Below are 21840 nucleotides of genomic sequence, written 5' to 3'. Positions count from 1 at the left end.
AGCTAGTATTAAAATCAAGGAGAAAAAGCACAGCTTCTGACAACTAGAATTACACACCCTCACAGATACCCAAGCACAAAATACTGTGTGTTGCTAATCAGAAGCTATAGTCAATGCCTATCTTAAAGCAAAACCAAATCAAAAACCTCCCTAACTAATGTAAAATCAAAAAAATCTCACCTACTTTGTAGGAGAAATAGTAGGTATACATGGTTGTAGCTGTTTTTGTCAAGAAAGTAAATCATAAATTATCATAATTATATAACCTATGCCATAAATAGTGTGAGCTTCTAATTCTCCAAAATGTTTCTCTGTCTCAATTATATGGTCTACAGATGCCTAATAAATGTCTGTTGCATGAACAGATGAACAAGATTTTTCACATTAGAAACTTCTCAACCTAGTACACTCTTCAGAAATAACTAGAATATAAATGACATAGAGTAAAAAAAGATGAAAGCCCCACTTGTCTTGCCTCAACGAAATGAAAAGCACTTAGAAGCATTAAGGTGCTTAGCTAGAACAGTAATTGCACACAATGATTTTTGTGTAAAAAAATCTCATATTAACCTAACCACACTCACTTTGGTTTTTAGGTCAAATAACCTGAAAAGGGTTTTAATCATAAATGAATGCTAGTTCAAAAGCATGTAAACATTTTAACATGACCTTGAAAATACATTTACCTAATTATTTTGGCCTTTCAAAATGCTCAAGATCTATATTTCACAGTAAGGTGGTCATTTATAATTTTGCCATATGTATACACACACTCATATAATCCTATAGTTTTGAGAACTGGTACCAGGTTCCCCCTGACATTACAAAAATGCATGACTAACAATATAATTTCAAATTTAAGATAAAGAATAGTCTGTTAAGTTAGAAGGATGTCCCTTTATCAGAAACATTGGGAGTTGATGCATTTATTTTTCTTTAAAACAGTTCATCTTTAAAAGCATGATTGCTCTGTTTTGCTGATATGCATACTTATCTTAAAAAGAAGGAGGCGGGCAAAGAAAAAATTTACCCTAAGAATCTAATAGAATCAGTTTGTAGGATTTTAGATTTTTATGATGAATATGTGACTTAAAGACATGTCCAAGTTAGTTACATGGGCTTCTTAAAACCACTGTACAATTTTGTTACCAACTTTTATCTACAGTAATACACAAAACTACATATTTAAAAATAGCCATGATCATATATTACATAGGATATGCTGCTGTCAGGTTTGATTCTTGTCAAGGTAAATGGATTTTAGCAAGTAGAAATTTGTGATTGACTACTACTGAGAATTCATGTATACTAAAATAAATGATGATGTTTACCTGCTTTATCAATTTCAATTGTTTGCCCAATTTTCTATAAATTTTGCCACGATTTTCCTTCTAACCTATGAAATTCAAAAACCTAATCTCTTTAAAAATATTTATGAACTATTTGTCTTAAATCTTTTATTGCTAATTATTTTCAGTTTTTATATTTTCTTTTTTCTGAATCAACAATGAATGCAATGTTTCTGCTCAGAGTCTTTGAAGAATATTACATAAACAAATACTTGTCTTCAAATTTTTGCTTTTAAGAAAAAGATCATACAATTTAAAAGCCATGTGCTTGATTAGCTAGAGTGGGAAAAAAAAAATCTTCCCACGCCTTTGATCTAATCTTGTGACTACTATTTCTGTCAGGATATGTGGCTTAGTGATCAAAAGACTTGACATTATGTGTTCCAATTCCTTCAAAATCCTCAGTTCAAGTGCTTACCATTCCTTGGGCCAGAATTCTGGAACATTAGATTTTAAGACATTCTTCATGACTAATTTAAATCTAATATCACCTTTAACTAAATTTTCACTATTGGCTCCTTTAATGGATCCATCTTCATTAAATATCTGTGAAGATAAATATGAGGAAGTTACCACCCCTTTATTATTGACCTGACTTATGAAATTAAGCAGAATAACATTTATCAATCATTTTGATTGAAAACGGTGAAAAACAGAAGCCATATTTTCTCAGTGTCATTACCAATGTCAAGAAAATCAAGGCTACAACAGGTCTTTCCTAGATTGTATTAAGAAATTAATGTAGCTGAATCACATCCTATTTAGTTTCCAGGTCAATATGAAAAGACGGTAATTTTTCTTTGAAACTTAAAAGTACAATCTGCAAATACATAATTTTGAGAATAATTTAATATGTTGACTTCAAGATACAACTATATTCTATATAAGGTACAACTCTATATGTCAGTATTTTAAACAAATGGATCCTTACAAGACCAAAATAACCCACAGGCCATGAGGTTGGTTTTTCCTTTTTTTTTTTTTTTGTTTAAACAAATGTGCACCACGATGTTTCAACAAGACAAATGCCATGAATGTGAAAGCTGCAGTTTGCAATATACCACATTTAGAATCCAGCGAAGGTGAATCAGACAGAGGTGGTAGTCATTCTAATTAAACAATCAGGTAACTTCACGACAAGCTGATTTGCAGCATCAAAAGTGTCCATTTAAGTTTCTTTTTTCTTGATGATCAGAGGGCCCACATTGTCTCCAGTCTCTTCGTTATGTTTTGTGTGAGCCCCATCACAGAATGGGAACTAGGAAGAGAAAGAATGAATGTGAAACATCTAATCTCAAAATCAGTATTATGCTCGGCAGAGTGGAAGGTGATGCTTAATTCATATAACAAAGATTTTCTTGGCTATCTTATATAGGCTTTCTTAAACAGCATATGTAAACTACATATGCTACTTAGTAAGATGAAGAAATTGACTTGTGCATAATACACACATCATTTATTGAATTTCAGTGTGATTGTGATGAGTGTTGAAGGCCTTTTTTATGTTTATATATTAGTTACATTCCTTTCTAGTGAACATGTCCATTGCCTATTTACTTCTAAGAGTTTAAGTTCATTTATTTAAAATCAATTTGCGGCCAGGCGCGATGGCTCATGCCTGTAATCTCAACACCTTGGGAGGTTGAGGTGGGTGGATCATTTGAGGTCAAGAGTTCAAGACCAGCCTGGCCAACATGGTGAAACCCTGTCTCTACTAAAAATACAAAAATTAGCCAGGCATGGTGGCGAGTGCCCATAATCCCAGCTACTCAGGAAGCTGAGGCTTGAACCTGGGAGCGGAAGTTGCGGTGAGCCGAGATTGCGCCACTGCACTCCAGCCTTGGTCTCAAAAAACATAAAAAAAAAAAAAAAAAAAAAAAATCAACTGCATATTATTCCTTTGTTATTTTTGCAGCAGTCTTTCCCAAATCTTTTCATTTTGCTTATTTTTTCATATTCTCAATTTCTACACTTTCATACAAATATGCCAATATCTCCCTTTTTAACATCATTCATGGAGACAGCTTTCTTCTAGAAATGTGACAAATACAAATTTCCATTCATTTTCATGAATTCACATTTTAGATATAACTGATGTTTTGGTGTCCAGTGGGAGGGAAAGGGACAAAACTAAATTTCTAACATAGTGTTTTGCAGAGTGTGGTCCAAAGAAGCTGAATCCTGCAAGACACTCTGATTTGGTTTCATTCTGTGTTAAAAAAACATATCATATAGCCCATTTGAATCACAGCACACATTATTTTAATTTTGCTATAAAAAACACAATTTTATCCCAGAGTTTCTCAAGGTGACTGGACTATGGACACTTTAAATTTTGATTTCTATTATCATAGTTTTCTGTAGAGCACACTTTGCAAACGCTGTTCTAAGATCCTGTTGCTTCAGCATTACTGTAGGCTATTGCTTCCCACATTATTACCTTTATTCGTAACTTCATCAAAATAAATTCTACATGTAAAAGCACCTATTTATAGGTTCTATGTTATGTTGATCGGCCTACTACGCTGGGATATTTGCATTTTAAACATTTCAGTGTTTTGTAGGGCTAGTTTTCCTTCATTGTTTCTTTTTTTTACCTTTTTTTTTTTTTGAAACGGAGTCTTGCTCTGTCGCCCAGGCTGGAATGCAGTGGCGCGATCTCGGCTCACTGCAAGCTCCGCCTCCCGGGTTCACGCCATTCTCCTGCCTCAGCCTCCTGAGTAGCTGGGACTACAGGCGCCCGCCACCGCACCCGGCTAATTTTTTGTATTTTTAGTAGAGATGGGGTTTCACCGTGTTAGCCAGGATGGTCTCGATCTCCCGACCTCGTGATCCGCCCGCCTCGGCCTCCCAAAGTGCTGGGATTACAGGCGTGAGCCACCGCGCCCGGCCTGTTAACTTTATTAAACTTTATCACTTTATTCCTCCAGATAAGCTTGAGAATGTTTTTTGCCAAGTTTTAATTTCTTTTGTAGTTTTCATCCTCAGATCTCATGTATATTCTGGTAAGATTATTTCTGTCATATTTTTAATCACTATTATAATTAAGTTATTTTCATATCTGAACATTCTTGCTATATAAAATCATTTTTAACAAGTATATCCTCTATTGTAAAATGAAAAAATAGGAATTTAATAATATTTCACGTAACTCTTCAGGATTTTACACTTAGAAGGAATAATTATCAGTAATTTTTTTGTTTCTCTATATTTGTATCTTTTATTTCTATTTCATGTCAAATGACAAGAGCTAGCATCTTTACATTAATCTTGGTGTTTTGAATGTATCTACACTCTAGAATCTAGAGTTTTACTGTTTAGTCTAAGGTACACTGTTGCTTTGAAGAAGCCTATTTAGAAGGGTAAAGTAAGAGGATTCTTAGCCTTATGAGTAACAAGTACCTCATTACGTGCAGTGAAGGGAGCATAACAGATCAGTGAAACTTGACAATGATGGTATTTAATCTTAAACTTTGATATCCAAAAGGCTACTTGAGGTTAAAGTAATCAAATTTTAATCTATCTGTAAATAATTGCAAGAGGCACTAAATTAGCTAAAAATTACAGAAAAACTCAAGGTATTGGCATATCTTATATTTCCAGATACAAATTCTATCCTGTCATAGAGGGCAGTGTAAATGTAATATATGTAAAGTTTATATTATTTCTTTTTTTGAGGTCAATAAGATGTGGTACACAGTATATTCATATTAGAAACAAGCCTTGATGCAAAAACATAAAGTTAAGCTTTCAGTTTTTTCTTGGCATGGATGAGGAAAGAGGCGATAAAAATTAAACTAAAATGTATCCCACAGCAAAGTACAGCATTTCAAAGTGACATATGTTTAATAAACAAACACAGATGATTTTACAGTGAGCATAAAAGTTTACATTGTAAAGACTCTTTTTATAAATAGCACACACAAAACACTTCACTGTAAATTAAATCCATGCAGGCTACATTTCTGAAAAATGAAATATTTCTAAATAACTTACTGAAATGGCATGTTTAACTTTTATCTTTTTAATCTTATGTTGAAAATATTAGAAACTAACATTTTCTCAAATTATTTTCCTCCATATACGGAATAGGAGAGAAATCTATAGAAAAATATACAAAGAAAATCTTACAAAATATTAAGAAAGTCATATATCAAAAGTGAGAATACGTTTTTTCTCATCACCCAATTCTGCCTAAAAACTGAAATTAGCCTGTTTCTTCATATTCTTAAAAGCAAACAAATAAATATTTCTTTAAAAAGCAATGAGTAGTTTATCCTGGTTATTTGTTAATAAACTTTCATGCGATTAAAGTGTATAAAGCTTTTATGCCTTTATAATGCAAACCAGGTGTTAAAAATAATTTTGTGCAGACATATTTTTTAATGGTACTTTTTATATCACTTAACCCTAGGAATTACTGCCTTATGTGTCTTGCTTTATTTCTGATCTATGCAGGAGAAAGATAATATGTGGTGGGTATACAGTTTTTTTTTTTTAAGAGATTAAATTAGATTGCACAGTGGTGCAATCGCAGTTTACTGAAGCCTCAATCACCCAGGCTCAAGGGATCCTTCCATCTCAGCCTCCTGAGTAGCTAGATAGGTGCATGCCATCACACTCAACTAATTTCTACATTTTTTTGTGGAGACAAGGTTTCACTACATTGGCCGTTACATTCTCAAAGTGTTGGAATTACAGGCCTAAGCGACTGTGTCTGGCATTATATACTTTCAAATACAATGTAGGAAGTACAGTAATTTTTACATTAAATAATGTACAAAAATATGAGAATTTTATTAACTCTTTCATTAAACATTTTGAAATTTGTTAAATTGTTTTAAATTATGAAAAAAACACACAAAGAATATTAAATTCAGTTCATGTAGTATTGATACTTAATTTATTCTAAGATGTCAGTGTTTGTTTATTAACAAATCCTGGAAAAAGTCTGTAAATCAAATTTCCTTTATGTCCAGAAAACATCCTTTTATGTTTGTTAACCCAATTTGAACACTACAAATCCCAAATATCTTTAAAAGTGGGGGAAGAAAGGGTTAGAAGAAGTTGGAATAAAGCTTTAGTAGAAAAAACAATGGAGGTCCTTGCTCTCCACCTGGAAAGCTAGCAATGCTATATGGATCTTCATAAAAACACAACATTTCTTTTTAATGGCCCCACATCTCAAGTTATGCCTCTGTTTTAATAAATGCTCCTCTTTGACTTATCTCTTCCACCTGAAACAATTTTCTTTTAAAGACTATCTTCCTTCTCTTAACTTCGTACTTTGTATTAGAGTTTTGATTCTCTGTCCCAAGGAAGTTGCCTGGCACCATTTTGGCTCATTACCATAAACTGTCCAGAAAAATATGGTTGTTTTGGTTGAGAACGAAAACGAAGTAATGAGATTTTTGAGACTAACCTAGAGATTATGACATTTTATACCATTCTTATGTACCTATTTCAATAAACCTAAGACAGTAGCTATAATATGAAAATGTACAAAGATAAATTAAGATTTTTATAAGACTGTCTTTATGTGGATTGGCCAAGGAATGTCACCAACATTCAGAATATCGTTTTTATGAAGAAAGACTCAGTAAAACGCACTTCTAAGCCATTAACAGGATGGAGGATTTCTCTTTTTCCCCCAACACCCCCTCGCCAAAAAAAAACATCCAGGATCAAGCCTACTACCAACGACAAAAGTATCACAACTCAAATCTTACACTGTAAATGAAAGAAAATGAGTCTAAATATGTCCAGTTGCATTTCATTTCAATTTCAGTTCAGCTCCTGATGTTAACTGGTAAGACTTTCCTCTCTTTCTTCTTAGTCTGTATTCTTTTGCTGTCCTTGTTTGAACTGCCTCCTAGGTGGCCGTCATACAACTCAGCAAGTGATGTAACCAACCTGAAGTTGCAGGGAAAGGAACCTAGCAATACTACATCCCATACCCTTCCCTCTTACATCAGAGTCCTTTCATCTTCTTGTTTCGAAAGTAAGACTATCTCTTCCTTTTTAAGGCTGAGTTTCACATCTGTGCTGTTACTCTCATTTCCTTCCACCCTTTGTCAAGATACCGCTGACTCAAATGGTATCTTTCCCTGTAGTCACTTTAATCATTTCCTCTATACTGGCTCCTTTCATTCTCACTTCAAATATGGATAGCCCTTTTGTGAAATACAATTGGCCCCATCTGTATCTGTGGGTTCCACATCCATGGATGCAGCCAACTGCTGATAGAAAATACTCGCTAAAATAATTGTATGGGTACTGAGCATGTACACTTTTTTCCTTGTCATTATTCTCTAAACAATACAGTATAACAACTATTTACATAGCATTCACACTGTATTAGGTATTATTTGTAATCGAGAGATGATGTAATAATTTAAAGTATACAGGATTATGTGCATAGCTTATAGGCAAATACTGTCATTTTAAATCAGGGGCTTGAGCATTCTCAGATTTTGGTATCCATGGGAGGTCCTGGAACCAATCCATGGACACCGAGGGAAGCCTGTACTATAAAATAAACCAATTTCTGGGCCGGACACAGTGGATGACACCTGCAATCCCAGCACTCTGGGAGGCCAAGGCGGGTGGATCACTTGAGGTCAGGAGTTCAAGACCAGCCTGGCCAACATGGTGAAACCCTGTCTCTACTAAGAATACAAAAATTAGCCGGGCATGGTTGTGCATGCCTGTAATCACGGCTACTCAGGAGGTTGAAACACGAGAATTGCTTGAACCCAGAAGGTGGAGGTTGCAGTGAGCTGAGATCACGCCACTGTACTCCAGCCTGGGTGACAGAGTGAGACTCTGTCTCAAGAAAAAGAAAAAAAAAAAAAGCTAAGCCAATTTCTGAAACATCAGCTGACATACCAATGCTGGCAAGAGAAGCACTGGACAAAAGGGAGGGATATGTTTTTAAAAAATGTAATTTCTGCACATTACTAAGAAATCTGATTCATTAGGGTTAGGAAACCTGCTCAAAATGTTACAGACACACAACAGGTTACTAGTGACTGCACCTTAAGAATGAATTAGATTTGAAATTTGTATCGCATATAACATTTTTTCCACTGGTAAAATGATGTTTAAATTTTGTTATAAATACAACTGGTTTGTATGAGGGAAAAATTACTGACTATAAACTCAATGTAGCCACTTAATCAAAGGTATTAATTAGTCTTTGTGAACTGGCGTTTAAGTGTGTGACTTGGCACCTGTGTGATAACCTTAGAACCACAGGAATGTGGTGAGTTTCCAAAAGTGTCTGAAGAATAACAACATTTGTTAACTTGGGTAATATTCAAAGCAAACTGTTAATTGATTAATGCAGGAATAAGTGCCCAAGATGCAATGAAAATTCAGAACTGACAAATTCAAGACACAAAGAGGATCACTAAATGGCATAAAAGATAAGCCAGAGGGGGAAAAAAAGGCATGAGAAAACTGGAAATAAAATGACTGGTCTCATTCCCTCTCTTAGTCCTCTCTCAGTCCACCTACAGGAAATGGCAGTCCCTGGCCTAACCATCTGGAAACTCTAAATTGTAAAATGAAAGAATAATCCTGGAATGTTTTGAATTATAAAGTCTAATAAACATTTACACCACTAGTTTGTGTCCATTGGTGATTCTTCCTGAAATATTTGAGATCTTAGTTCATGAAAGTCCATATTTAGTTTATTGGATTCTTTGCCCTCTGGGAAAATCCAATCAAAGCAAACACCCTTTACTTGATCTCAAAGCCAAGCTGTAGTGTTCACTCAAGCAGTTATGTTACTTTTCTTTCCATTCACTGTTGCATCTATGGAAAATATGACATAGACTTCTGTCGTTTATTAGTTAATTTGCACTTTAACTCACATGGACATAGCTTCTATTCTAATTACTCCGTTGAAATGACACCAAAATGGCAATTGCTTAATCTAATAGTCTTGTCTATTCATGTAGCTGTCTTTGCACAGGCCAATGTTCAGTACCAGATCTTTGAAACTTTTCCCTCTTCTACTTTGAAGCTATGATATTTTTAGTTTTATTCTAACCTCTCTGGCCCATTCCATCTCCTTAAATGGCTCTTGTCCCCCTTCCAAAATGCAGAAAATTCCCCAAGATTTCATATTTAGCCCTTGATTTTTATCCATATCAAAGATCAGTTGCATTCCTACACTTGACTCATCAGTTTTGCTGATCTCTATCTCCAACCCCGATGTCTCACATTTCATGTTGTCTGCTGTGCATTTCCATTCAACTATCATCTCAAATTCGCTCTCTGAAACAGAACTCCTTATTGCTGTCCTGGAAAATTTGCCTTTCACCTCGAATCTCTTATTTCTGTTAATGGCATAACGCTCTTCTAATCTTACATGCTTAGATCCTTCAATGAGCTTTAGTTTTTCTCCCCTAGTCTTTCACACAGAAGTCAGTGCATTTGGCTGATCCTTTCCCCGAAATCTTTTATCTCTCTGATCATTTGTCTCCATTTCCATAGCTAGCACCCCGGTAAAAGTATCATAACTCTATGTTTGAAACCCCTGTCAAGGAGCTCCCCATGTCTGGAGTCACAGACTCCTCACACTGGTCCTCAAGATTCTCCTCAGTTTAGATTTATTCCTTGGGGAAGGGCAGTACAAGAACCAGACTAGATTCTTTATTCATTTCACCTTTGTTCACAAGTCCTTTCTTGCAGATTTTGAGAGTCTCCAATATATGCAGTTTATTCAAATGCTACCAATTTTTCTCAGAGCAATTTAACTCCCAAGTATATGACTATGCTTTCCCAGAAGATGTGATGTTTTTTTAATTAAGAAAAAACAAAAACAAACAAAAAACAGAGACTGGGTCTCACCATGTTGCCCAGGCTGGTACTGAACTCCTGGCCTCAAGTGATCCTCCTGCCCTGGCTTCTCAAAGTATTAGCATTACAGGTGTGAGCCACTGCACCCAGCCTCATGGTGTAATTTCTTCCTTTTAGCTTCCATTTATTTAGACCACTTACACTGCATGTACTATATACATCTGTGACATCTGCTGTTTTACTCTTTAATGTTTCTCACGCATGCATATATAGTAGATAGTAAATGAACTATTGAAGATCACTAAGGAACTATAAAACTCCAACTTAGAAATTCCACAATTTCTAGATTACTTTATTATTTTCTAGTAACCCCACTAATACTTATCAACAATTTCAAATTCCAAATGAATAGTGCTCTTCATAATTTGTTGTAATGAGCCTATTAATTTCTGGTTTATATTCAATATATTCATCAAGGAGTTTTTGAACAAAATGGCATAATCTAAGTACTTTATCACTGGATTTATTGGGAGAAAGGAGTGAAATATGCTTTCTAGTATGGGTTGAGTAATCCTTATCTGAAATACTTGGTCATAAAAAATGAAAAGAAATGCTTGGGACTTTTCATAAAAATGAAAAGAAAATCTGAAATCCAAAATGTTTTGGATTTCAGATTTTTTTCAACTTTTGAAATGTCTGCATATACATAATGAGGTTATCTTGGGGATGGGATCCAAGCCTAAACACAAAATTTACTTATGTTTTATATATACCTTATACACGTAGCCTGAAAGTAATTTTATACAATATTTTACATAGTTTTGTGAATGAAACAGTTTGTATACAATGAACCATCAGAAAGCAAAGGTGTCACCATCTTAGTCACACATGTGGACTATCTGTGGTTATCTTGAATCACCATCATTCCCGACTATGAATTTATATGCTACTGATAAGCAATCATTTTCTTGCATGTATTCACATGTCAGTACTTAACAGTAAAAAACATAACATACCATTAATTCAGTTAACAAAAAAAGTGCTCTGGGAAATTAAGCAGCATAATAGCACCACCAGAATACCTACATCAGCAGCTGGGGGGGCCTTTTTTTCCCTTTGGGTCACTGACTTAACTGTGTCCTCTGCGTCTGTGTTTTGACTTCAGCCGGTGAACTGTCACATGAGGTCAGGTATGGAATTTTCCACTTGTGGTGTCATGTCAGTGTTCAAAATATTTCAAATTTTTGAGCATTTCAGATTTCAAATTTTTGGATTAGAGATGCTCAACCGGTACCTAGTATGTGGCTTCTTCCATATTTGTGACAAGTTATTTGCGAAAATGACCCTCTACTATGGGAAGAGATCCCCAACATAACGTGCTTTCAAAAACAGATACATCATTTTTATTGGTTTTTTTGGGGGCCCTTTAACATTATTTTTTTCATTGTATTTTATTTTATTTTTTGAGACAGGGTCTCATTCTGTCGCTGGAACGCAGTGTGATGCAATCACAGCGTGATGCAATCACAGCTAACTGCAGCCTCAACCTCCTGGGCTCAAGTGATCTTCCTGCTTCAGCTTCCTGAATAGCTGGGACTACAGGTGCATGCCACCATGCCTGGCTATTTTTTTTTTCAACAGATGGTCTCACTATGTTGCCCAGGCTGCTCTTGAACTAATGGGCTGAAGTGATCTGCCTCAACCACCCAAAGTGCTGGGATTACAGGTGTGAGACACCACGCCCTGCTGAAATCCATTTTATTTGAATGCCAAGAGTGGTAGTAGAGTGTTTATACCGTATTTCTCACAACACACCAGAAATCCTGAAGTCATTCGGTGTACAAATCCTTTTGAGATGCTCGAGACAGTATTTTATCAACTGTGGATCACTAGCTGCCATCATGTCTAAAACCTGCAGGTTTCATAGATGACACCTCCAAAAGGGACTTGATAAAATACAATTCTCATATAAGAAATAAGATTTTAGGATCCTATATTGTTAGATATTTAACTAGAGGAGTTGCAGCTGAAAGAAGGTATAGGACATTTACCAGATAAGTTTTTACGGGTGATTTTAAAGAAGTTTCTTTTCAAATTTCTAACACTTGTCTTAGTATCTGGTGCTTGAAAGCTCAAAAAAAATTTTTACTTCTTCTGCTTCTCTTTGTGATTAGGCTGTACACTTCACTTTCTGGGACAGTGGAAGCTAAGAAATCCTAAGAGCAAATTAAAGGGATTTTCTTCTTTTCTTTGGCCAAGAATACGGTTAAATCTGCCTGAACTCGATGAGGGTACAACGTAATTCTACTGCATACTGGTTAGATATTTTAGAAAATATATTCCTTTAAGAGCATATGGAAGGCAAAGAAGAATAGGATTCATTAAAAAAAAAAAGAAAGAAAAAGTGATATTATAACAGGTCACACGTGGTGGCTCACACCTGTAATCCCAGCTACTCGGTGGCTGAGGCACAAGAATCACTTGAACCGGGAGGTGGAGGTTGCAGTGAGCTGAGATCACACCACTGCACTCCAGCCTGGATGACAGAGCAAGACTCTGTCTCAACAACAACAAAAAAGGGATATCATAACAATATCTGGTGAACAAGTCTGACAGAATAATTTAAAAAGAAATATAACATTAAAAATGGTAGTGTATGAAGGAATTGCTTTCCTCACCTTTTTGGACCTCCAACAACGGCAGTACACAGCTTTATCTCCCAAATCCTCCATGTCAAAAGCATGTACTATCTTGGGGTTGTCTTTCTGGATGTGAAGGTTTATCATAGCTTTATTTCGATGATCTTTAACATAAAATCTTTTGTAAGCTAGATAACCAATTGCAGCTGTCCCAGCAGCAATGGTAACTGCTGCGATCCATTCAACTAGAGCAGGGAAGGAAAACAAATAATTATCAAAACCAAAATATACACCAATAATATCACATGCATGTCAGAAAATCCAGTTTTTGAGTATTAAGCATCCTAATAGTCCAAGGTTTTTAATGTTAACAAAATGATCAGAAAACACTGGTATAATAGTCCTTTGTTATGACTTTCCCTGGCCCTTATTGAAGCAATTGTGTATTTTCTACTGAGTGATGATAGCTACATTAAGTAGAAGAAACTTAAAATTATTATTTTAGAACTGGAGTAAAAAAAACCCAAAGCTCAATAATCATTTAAAAAGTGTTTATAAGTAAATTTTAAATAACATGTGAACTTGCAGGTAACTATTGCTTAAAAAAAAAAAAGCCCCGAAACATAAAAATTCAGATTACAAATAACATTTTGTTAAGTTAACAAAATGACTCCTTTGAGTTTATTTAAATAGTAAGATCCCTTAGTGATTTTTAAATTATTTAATTTACCAAAACTCAATTGCAACTATCACAGAAAGCTGTAAGAGAAATGATACCCAAAGAAACAGATAAACAAAAGAAAACCACCCTTAATGTTAATTTTCAAAGGAATATATGTAGCAGGATTCCAGGTTTCAAAGTCATTCTTCATTCAAAAGTCCTTTTTTTAAAATTTCAAAGTGTTTTCTCATTAAAATAAAAATCGGAATGTACTAACTTCATATTTTGTAGAAAACATGATTATATAAGTATAGTTATATTCTCATTTAATAAATTCTAAATATATTTTAATTTTCTATAAAATTTATTTTAAATTTAATGGCATTATTCTGCTTTCTAATAATAAAAAAACTGACTAACAAGCCATCTAGTTATTCTTTTCAAGCAGCTTTTCAAGTCTTTAGAAACCCAAGGACTTAACAACTACCCCAGCTCCAGGCAATGTTGGAGAGAAGAAAGTTCTGCATAATCTGGTTAGCCTCAGCCTCAGAGGAGAGTTGTCTATTCCCAGCATGGAGTGGGCTGCAGGAAGAAGTTGAACAGGGGTCAGGATAAACACACTGGACTCCTTCCCAGCACTTCCTGAGTCAGATCTTCAGTGTTTGAAATAAGTTCCCAGACTATCAAATAAAACCCTAGACAGACAAGTACAAAAAAAAATTCCAAGGCCAAATAAAAACACATAATGAATAATTAGTTGTATAGTTTACTTGCACTATTGAGTCAAATTTCTTATTTCACCATACCTAATAGTACCTTACATAAAACTGGAGCTTAATCTTCTAAAACTGTAATATAAAGGATCATTCTCAGTCTCTTGTATCTTGGTCTTCTTTTCTAGTTTATTTAATAATTTAGACTTTATCTAACTTATTCCTGCATTTTGCTCATCTCGTAAGAGAGCATAATTTCTGCCTCTTCCGGTTTATCCTCACTTTCTAATTAACGTGTTCCTTGGATTTTATTTTCAACCACGGTAGTATTTTTGTTAACAAATTAATTTATACTGTTTTCCTTCCCATAGCATTATCATTCTTTCTTGCTATAATTCCCTAATAAACATTAACGTTTCGTCTTTCCCAGGTCCTGCATGACTGAGAAGACAAGTTAATATATCACCTGACAGCTTCAAACCTTTGGCCTCATCAGAAGACATTTTTTAAGTAGGTACACATTATGTGTAGATTTATCTCCAACTTTAGTGCTGCTTCATGGTATTACCCTGTGGTTATTCCAAGCAGGTCTACAATTTTGCTATGACTTCTGGCTAGATTCATGATCTTCCTTTCTAATGTTATTTACCATGGAACTTTCTTGAGAAAACATTTCCTATGCCAGGAGCTGTAGCAATCCACTTCTTAGCTAATGGAAAGCCACTCTGAATAGCTAATGTACCTATCACAAAATGGGCAAAAACGCTGCTTTGCATAGTATATGCACCACAACATTTGCTGAACATCATCCTTAGTACAAACTTAAAGGGGGCAATATCCCAAAAGACTAAAATAACACAACTTCCTTAATGCTGTCGATTTTAGTTACACTTTACTTTTTAGGTGAATTATAAAGTACTTCACAACATATTTGTTTGATGGCACCTGCATATTGCAAACAGTCCTGAGATCCAAAGAACTACAATTGGTTAGTATTGGTTAATTTGTTTCATGACCTAAAAAGAGAATACTATAGGAATTTCTACATGAAACTCATCATGATAAGTGAAAATAATCTCTCCTAGTCATTAAATCCCATTCTTCTTGCATTCTTTTTTCTCATGTAATTTGCCAACTGCACCCACAGGTCACTTTTTTTTTTAAGCTTTACCTCCCTTGGATTTTGTGATGGTGGGAGAGAGGACAGAATAACTGACATGGAAAAGGGGTAACACCAAAGGCATCATTGAAAGAAATGGAAACTGAGTCCAGATACCCAAGACTAGCTACCCCATGGGGAATCAAAACACACACTTTGTGCTCTACCCCCTAACCCCTAGCAAGGGCCACTTATGACCCTATGCCAATGTCACAGTACCATGTGTTCGAGGAAAATAGCTTTGTATTTGCTCTAAGGTCTTGAGAAAACAATTTCCATTTCTTTTTTTTTTTTTTTTTCCCTTCCCAAATTCTAATTCTGTAATCTCATTAGGGACAAATGCAACAGTTCCCAGAAGTAAAAAAAAAAAAAAAAAAAAAAGTTGTTATTTTATCACTTCATGAGTGTAGCCTGAATCATCAGTCTTTTCTGGCAAAAAGCTGTGGATGCCACTGGCAACTCTAAAGGAAAAGGAAACTATACAGAGATAGATAAAAATGATGACAGGTCCAAAAATCAACAATTAGGATAAAGAATGAACTGAAGACCTGAGAAATTGAACAAATAAAAATAGCAACATCCAATAATCCTTGATAAATGGGTATATGCCTATTAAGAATTGTCATAATCTCAGAAGCAACAAGGAACTTTACTGAGACCCAATTCTTTTTTCTTTTTTCTTGAGATGGAGTCTTGCTCTGTCGCCCAGGCTGGAGTGCAATGGCACAATCTCAGCTCACTGCAACCTCTGCTCCTGGGTTCAAGCAATTCTCCTGCCTCAGCCTCCCAAGTAGCTGGGATTACAGGCGCCCACCACCACACCTGGCTAATTTTTGTATTTTTAGTAGAGATGGGGTTTCACCATGTTGGCCAGGCCGGTCTTGAACTCCTGACCTCAGGTGATTCGCCTGCCTCGGCCTCCCAAAGTGCTGGGATTACAGGCATGAGCCACCATGACCAGCCCTCGCTTTTCTTTTCTATAGACATTTCTCAAGGACAGTTAATTCCTGTAGTTAGGTCAAACCCCACCCTACCAGACCTTGTGTAATCATGCTTTATATCTACACAAATACCATTAAAGATCACAAATGTAGAGAAAGGTAACATTTCCAATAATTTCTAAATAATCCTCCCATTTGCTTATTCTTCCATTGGAGTACTATTGTATAATCTTTGGTTTTCTCTTTAAAATTATTCAGAGAGAGAGAAAACGTGGACTTGTTCCCAAACTCATCAGCCTTGTATATAACCCAATCTTCGGCTTTTTTTTTCTTTTACTGTGAGCATTATTTTGCTTTAACTTAGAAATCTCTCTCGGCTTCTTTTACCTTAGCCCCTTTTCTGCTCTAAACTGCCCTCTCCAGCCCACCATCAACTGCCATAGAATCATAATGTTTCTCCTCTTCTATCAGGAGAGGGGGAGGGGAGCTGTGCTTAAACCCTTCCCTCCCTTAGATCTCCCATAGGCTGGCAGGCCGTGCCCGGTAATTTTTTTTTTCTCAAGGCCTGGCATATAAGTGATATTCAATAATGTTGGTTGAGTCAAAAGAAATAATGGATGACTAATTTAAATTTGCAATTCCTATGTGCAATTTTTCTATCCTTACACTGCATTGCTCTTATACTAAATGACTTATCTTTACCTTCTTCTTAACCTGCTGTATCAGGGTGTGGAATTTACTCCGATACATATATTAAAAACAAACAAACAAACAAAAAACTTCAGGTATATATAAGAAGCTATGTTTTAAAAAAACTTTATTATGGACCATTTCAGACACACACAGGGAATACTATAATGAACCCCATTTACCCTCAATTAGCTCTAACAACCATCAATTTGGCCAATCTATAGCTCCAAACTCCCCCCTTATTTTTCTTTCTTTTTTTTGAGATGGAGTCTCGCACTGTTGCCCAGGCTGGAGTGCAGTGGCGCAATCTCAGCTCACCGCAACCTCTGCCTCCTGGGTTCAAGCAATTCTCGTGCCTCAGCCTCCCAAGTAGCTGGGACTACAGGTGCGCGCCACCATGCCTGGCTAATTTTTTGTATTTTTAGTAGAGACGGGGGTTTCACCATGTTGTCCAGGCTGGTCTCGAACTCCTGACCTCATGATCTGCCCGCCTTGGCCTCCCAAAGTGCTGAGATTACAGGCGTGAGCCACCGCGCCCAGCCCTCTTATTTTTCATTTATTGTTTATAACTTATAGGAGCTATCCCTTTTATTTTCAGCATGATCCATACCTTTCTTTTCAGACAAAAACCCTTAAATAGTGACTTTAAATGACTTGGTGAATTTAGTGAACCAAAACAATATTTTCCTATGTTGTGGTTAAATGAATTAGAAAATTAGTTTCAATAAAATACACAAGAATATAAAAGAGAATAAGAATTTATGAAATGTAATTTTGGTTACAAGCGTTGTAATGATCAGGGTTTGGGATAGATAATGAAGTACAAGATGAACAGACAAATCCCTATGTTGCAACTTGAGGGTAAAGTAAAAAAAAAAAAAAGTGATTTCAGGGGAAGGCAGGTTAAGGAAGGCCTTTCAAAATTACCTGGTATAGTTGGCTTTTTTTTTTTTTTTTAAAGATGAGGGTGAATTATGAGTGACTTAAGGCTGAAGAAAATCTTTATGAGGCGCTAAATATTTACGAACAACAGGTATCACTGAGGCAAAGACTTAAGCAAAAGAAAACGGCATCTGGAGGACATGGAGAGAGAACAGCCTAAGAGTTAACATCTTCCTTGCAAATAGAAGAGAAAGGGTTAAGGGTGAGAGTGATCAATGAGTGCTAGAGTTATCAAGGAGCAGGATGATGTTCAGAAAGGTCATCTATTTGGATATGAGGAGGAATCATAAGAGACTGGACGAGTAGGCAGTGAAGGCCACTTACTACTAGAAAATATAATAAACTAATGGTCTTATCGACCATACTGGTATCAAGAGCTATCTCAATGATCAGGATCTTAAGAGTATTTCAGCTCCAATCATTCATTCTCACTGCCTCTGCCTGATTCCAGTCCTGGCCTGATTCCCGTTAAATTTTTTTTTATAAACTACCTTTTATTTTTCTTCTGATGATGAACAAGAGTTCTGCATACACGTACACACTTTATATTTAACATATATTTATATAGTGCTTACCACTGTCACATATCATTCTAAACCCTTTATAATTACAAATTCATTTAATTGAGAAGAGACATGATATCTTTCCCCCAATTAAAAGATCTAAATTGATTTTCAATCTGTAGGAATAAATTTGGTTTAAAGTTTGAGAAGAGAACCAAACTTGTGTGTGATCTAAACATTAAAAGTTAAATCCCCTCGACATTCTCTTTCCCTACCTTGCCTACCTACTACTATACTGAGGAGGAAAGTGTTGGTAGAAGAGATTTACAAAGGCTTTGGGCCTCTCCCTACAGTCCTCATGACAATTTGCATGCTTTTTGGTGAAATAAAAAAGTAGTCATGGCAAGGTGTGGTGTCTCACATATGTAATCTCAGCACTTTGGGAAGCCAGGGGACCAAGGAGAAAGGATGGCTTGGGCCCAGAAGTTCAAGGTTGCAGTGAGCTATGATCACAACACTGCACTCCAGCTTGGGCCACTGAGTGAGACTCTGTCTCAAAAAATAATCACTCCTCCTAACAAAGTTGAATACTTCCAGTTGAAGCCAATAACCTGCTTCAGTGATTTCCTATTCCTTAGGCAATGGAAAATGATTGGGAAAGTTGCCTTTGAATTCCCCTATGGTTAGACTTGAAAAACAAAACAAAACAAAAAACCTTGTCTTGTCTAAAAAAGAAATCCTGCAGACTAGCCTGCAGATAGTGGTAAGTCCTAAGGGGTTCACCTGTTTCACATTTCAATAATATGCAACCTAAATAGAGTTTAGTGTTCATGTACACAAAATGATCCCGTATTTTAAACACACACGTGGAATCTTTTGGTCCACCTCAAACATGTGCAGTCTTCCTGTAAAATTAAAAATATCAGCGGCACAAGTCACATGCACATCTCATTTCACAAGTCTTAATCCCAAGAGAATATAGTTTTTTAAAAAACAAAAACAAAAATCACACCCTATTTTAAATGCACCAAGCTGCCTCTATTAAAAAAAGTCTCAAGATGAGTATCCTTTAATATAATTTTTGCAAATAATAATCTCTATATCATTAGTAACTTCGAAATGTCATGGAACATCACCCTTAGCCAGGTAAATTTTGTCAACAGAAGTGGGACTCTCCAATTTTTGGAAACTACCTATTAAAAAATTAGGGCTCAAGTTAGTAGGGACTTTTTATTACCTGGCACTACAGATGTTCAATATTTACTGAACGTATTTTTAATTAACCTCTAGACAGTCTCTTTGCCTTTACTCAAAACCTTGCGAAGTGGCGTTTTATAGAGGGGCAAAGATCACATATATTGTGTGTCTGGTACACAGTATTATATTAACAATTATAACATCACCAAGAATTGTTATAAAGTGAAACTCCACATTAAATGACTGCTTATAAAGTCTCTTAATTTTATTATAACGGGAGTTTCTGCGAAATACTGTTTCCAAACGCTAGGTACTAACACAGGGGAAAGAAGACTCAGAAAGCTGAAGGTTCAACGAACGCGGTTTTCAATCCTTTATCCTGGACTACTGCCACCGAGTGTCAGATGCCAGAGGAATAATAAAAAACCGGGAAAACTGAAAACCTCGGATTGCGTTTCATCCCTTAAAAAAAAAAATCTGCAAAACTAAGATGTGATTAGTCACGCAATGCTTCAGGATTGCAGGAAATCGACGTTGTGGTCCGACGCTGACTGAAACATGAGAAGGGCAAACAGGTTTGCTGTTGTTTTCTCCCACCTTTCCTTCTTTTCCAGGCTATGTGACTTAAGGACATGAAAGCGTCTTAGGGGAGAACAAGAAAAGCTAGCGGCGCGGTCATTAGGTGTTAGGGTTTGGCTAGCTGGGGTAAACGTGGACTCTGGTCCGACATGGCCCCAAACCATCAATCCATCCCTGACCTCGCCCCCTTTCGCCGTCCGGCCCGCAGCCGGGCCCAGCGCTTGCCCTTCTGCATCTCAAGGTTATAGGACCGGCGGGCGCGTAGGGCAGTGGTAAAACAACCCAGTCGAACTGCGGGCGCGGCAACCGCTGAGCCTCACCAGCCTCACCCGCTCCCAGGCCCCACTTCACCTCGTACGCTGGAACTGGAAGTCAGACTCATGGCGCCGTCGCTTGCAAGGCGTGCGCACTAGGATACCGAGCTCAAACGGGTTCGCGCGGCCGGCGAGAGTAAAGGTGCCAGCGGCGTACTAAAGCACCGACTCCGCGCTGCTACTGCGCAGGCGCCGCGGCGGGTCGTAAGCACGTGTGTGAGCTCGACCCTGGTAGGTGCTGAGCATGCGTGGAGCTGTCCTGGGCCTTAAGGAAGTCTGGACTCCGGATTTTGACAGCTACGGGAGGTGGGGAGGAGGAAAAGACTTAGGTAGCAACAGAGTTTGCGCAACGCCGAGGGGCGGGGCCCTGAAGCCGAGGGGCAGGGCCCTGGGATTAGGGAATCCAGGCCAGATTTTACGTCTCTTCCAGGTGTGTGGGCTTCTGGGGGCAGAAACAGGTGTTAATAGGACACTTACTTTAATCAGATACCTAAGATTTGACCCCAGTTTTTCTTGCTCGGGGCTTGTGACGATTTACCTTCAAGGCTAGGTCCAGCTTTTATATAACATGCCAGTGGCGGACATACAGGAATCAATGACTGAGTCCCATTCCAGAACCTCGCGTAGCTACCGGTGTCCATCCCTTTCTGCTTTTGATATAATTATCTACTCAGGACCTTGGAACCTGCACTATCTTAAAGGTCGAGTGGGAGAGAGAAAAAACTTGCTCCTTTCTTTAAAAAACATGTTCACTTAAAAAATTAGAAGTTTTCTCTGTCTTCTACAGTCTGAAATTCGTGTCGGTTCCAATTTTATTTTATTTTTATATGTTTTATTTTTTGGTAAGAGCGGTTTAGAGACAGCAATCCGGGGAGGGGGGCTGAGATTAACTCGAAGGGTATTTTGAAGGCGCATCTCTAATAAGCTGCCTGCTTTTACTTCTGTTGTTTTCGTGCGGGGTGGGAGTTGGAGGGAGTTGAGTGCAGTTAGGGGTGGCCTTTAGAGCCACCCTTGGCAATGCTAGTGCCTTCCAATTCTTGCCGGACTGCTCCGCACACTTATAAGTCCCTGGCTTCTCTGAGCTGACGCGCTGAGAAGCGTGTTGAATGAATGAGGCCACAGCAGCACGCGTGACTTCGAAATGCCCGCGGGGTGGGGGTGAGAAGAAACAGGGGTGCGCTCGCCCCATCCCTGTCGCCGTCGCCAGGTCCCGGCAGCACGGGGCGCCCGCCCCGCTGACTGGGGGGGCCGGAATCCCGTCGGACGGCCTCTGGGCATGCTCAGTAGCGGCGGCAGCGGCGGTGCGGGCGGCGGTGACGCGCGCGCGGCAGCTGAGGGGACTGGA

The 21840-nt window shown here is 37.3% G+C and overlaps 1 protein-coding gene across 1 annotated transcript; it reads right to left on the bottom strand.

Annotated features, from left to right (window-relative positions):
* Positions 1 to 2320: 2320 nt before the first annotated feature.
* On the bottom strand, positions 2321 to 20686 carry CISD1 (CDGSH iron sulfur domain 1). Its single transcript, NM_001252025.1, is given in 3 exon segments — positions 2321 to 2607; positions 12836 to 13041; positions 20533 to 20686. Coding segments are annotated over 3 exon segments (327 nt in total). The 5' UTR covers positions 20564 to 20686; the 3' UTR covers positions 2321 to 2517.
* Positions 20687 to 21840: the final 1154 nt, after the last annotated feature.

The sequence above is a fragment of the Pan troglodytes genome, chromosome 8 (assembly GCF_028858775.2).
Source record: "Pan troglodytes isolate AG18354 chromosome 8, NHGRI_mPanTro3-v2.0_pri, whole genome shotgun sequence".
NCBI classification, from domain to species: Eukaryota; Metazoa; Chordata; class Mammalia; order Primates; family Hominidae; genus Pan; species Pan troglodytes.
The sequence above is the reverse complement of the archived record's forward strand: the minus strand, read 5'-3'. Positions and strand labels throughout refer to the sequence as shown.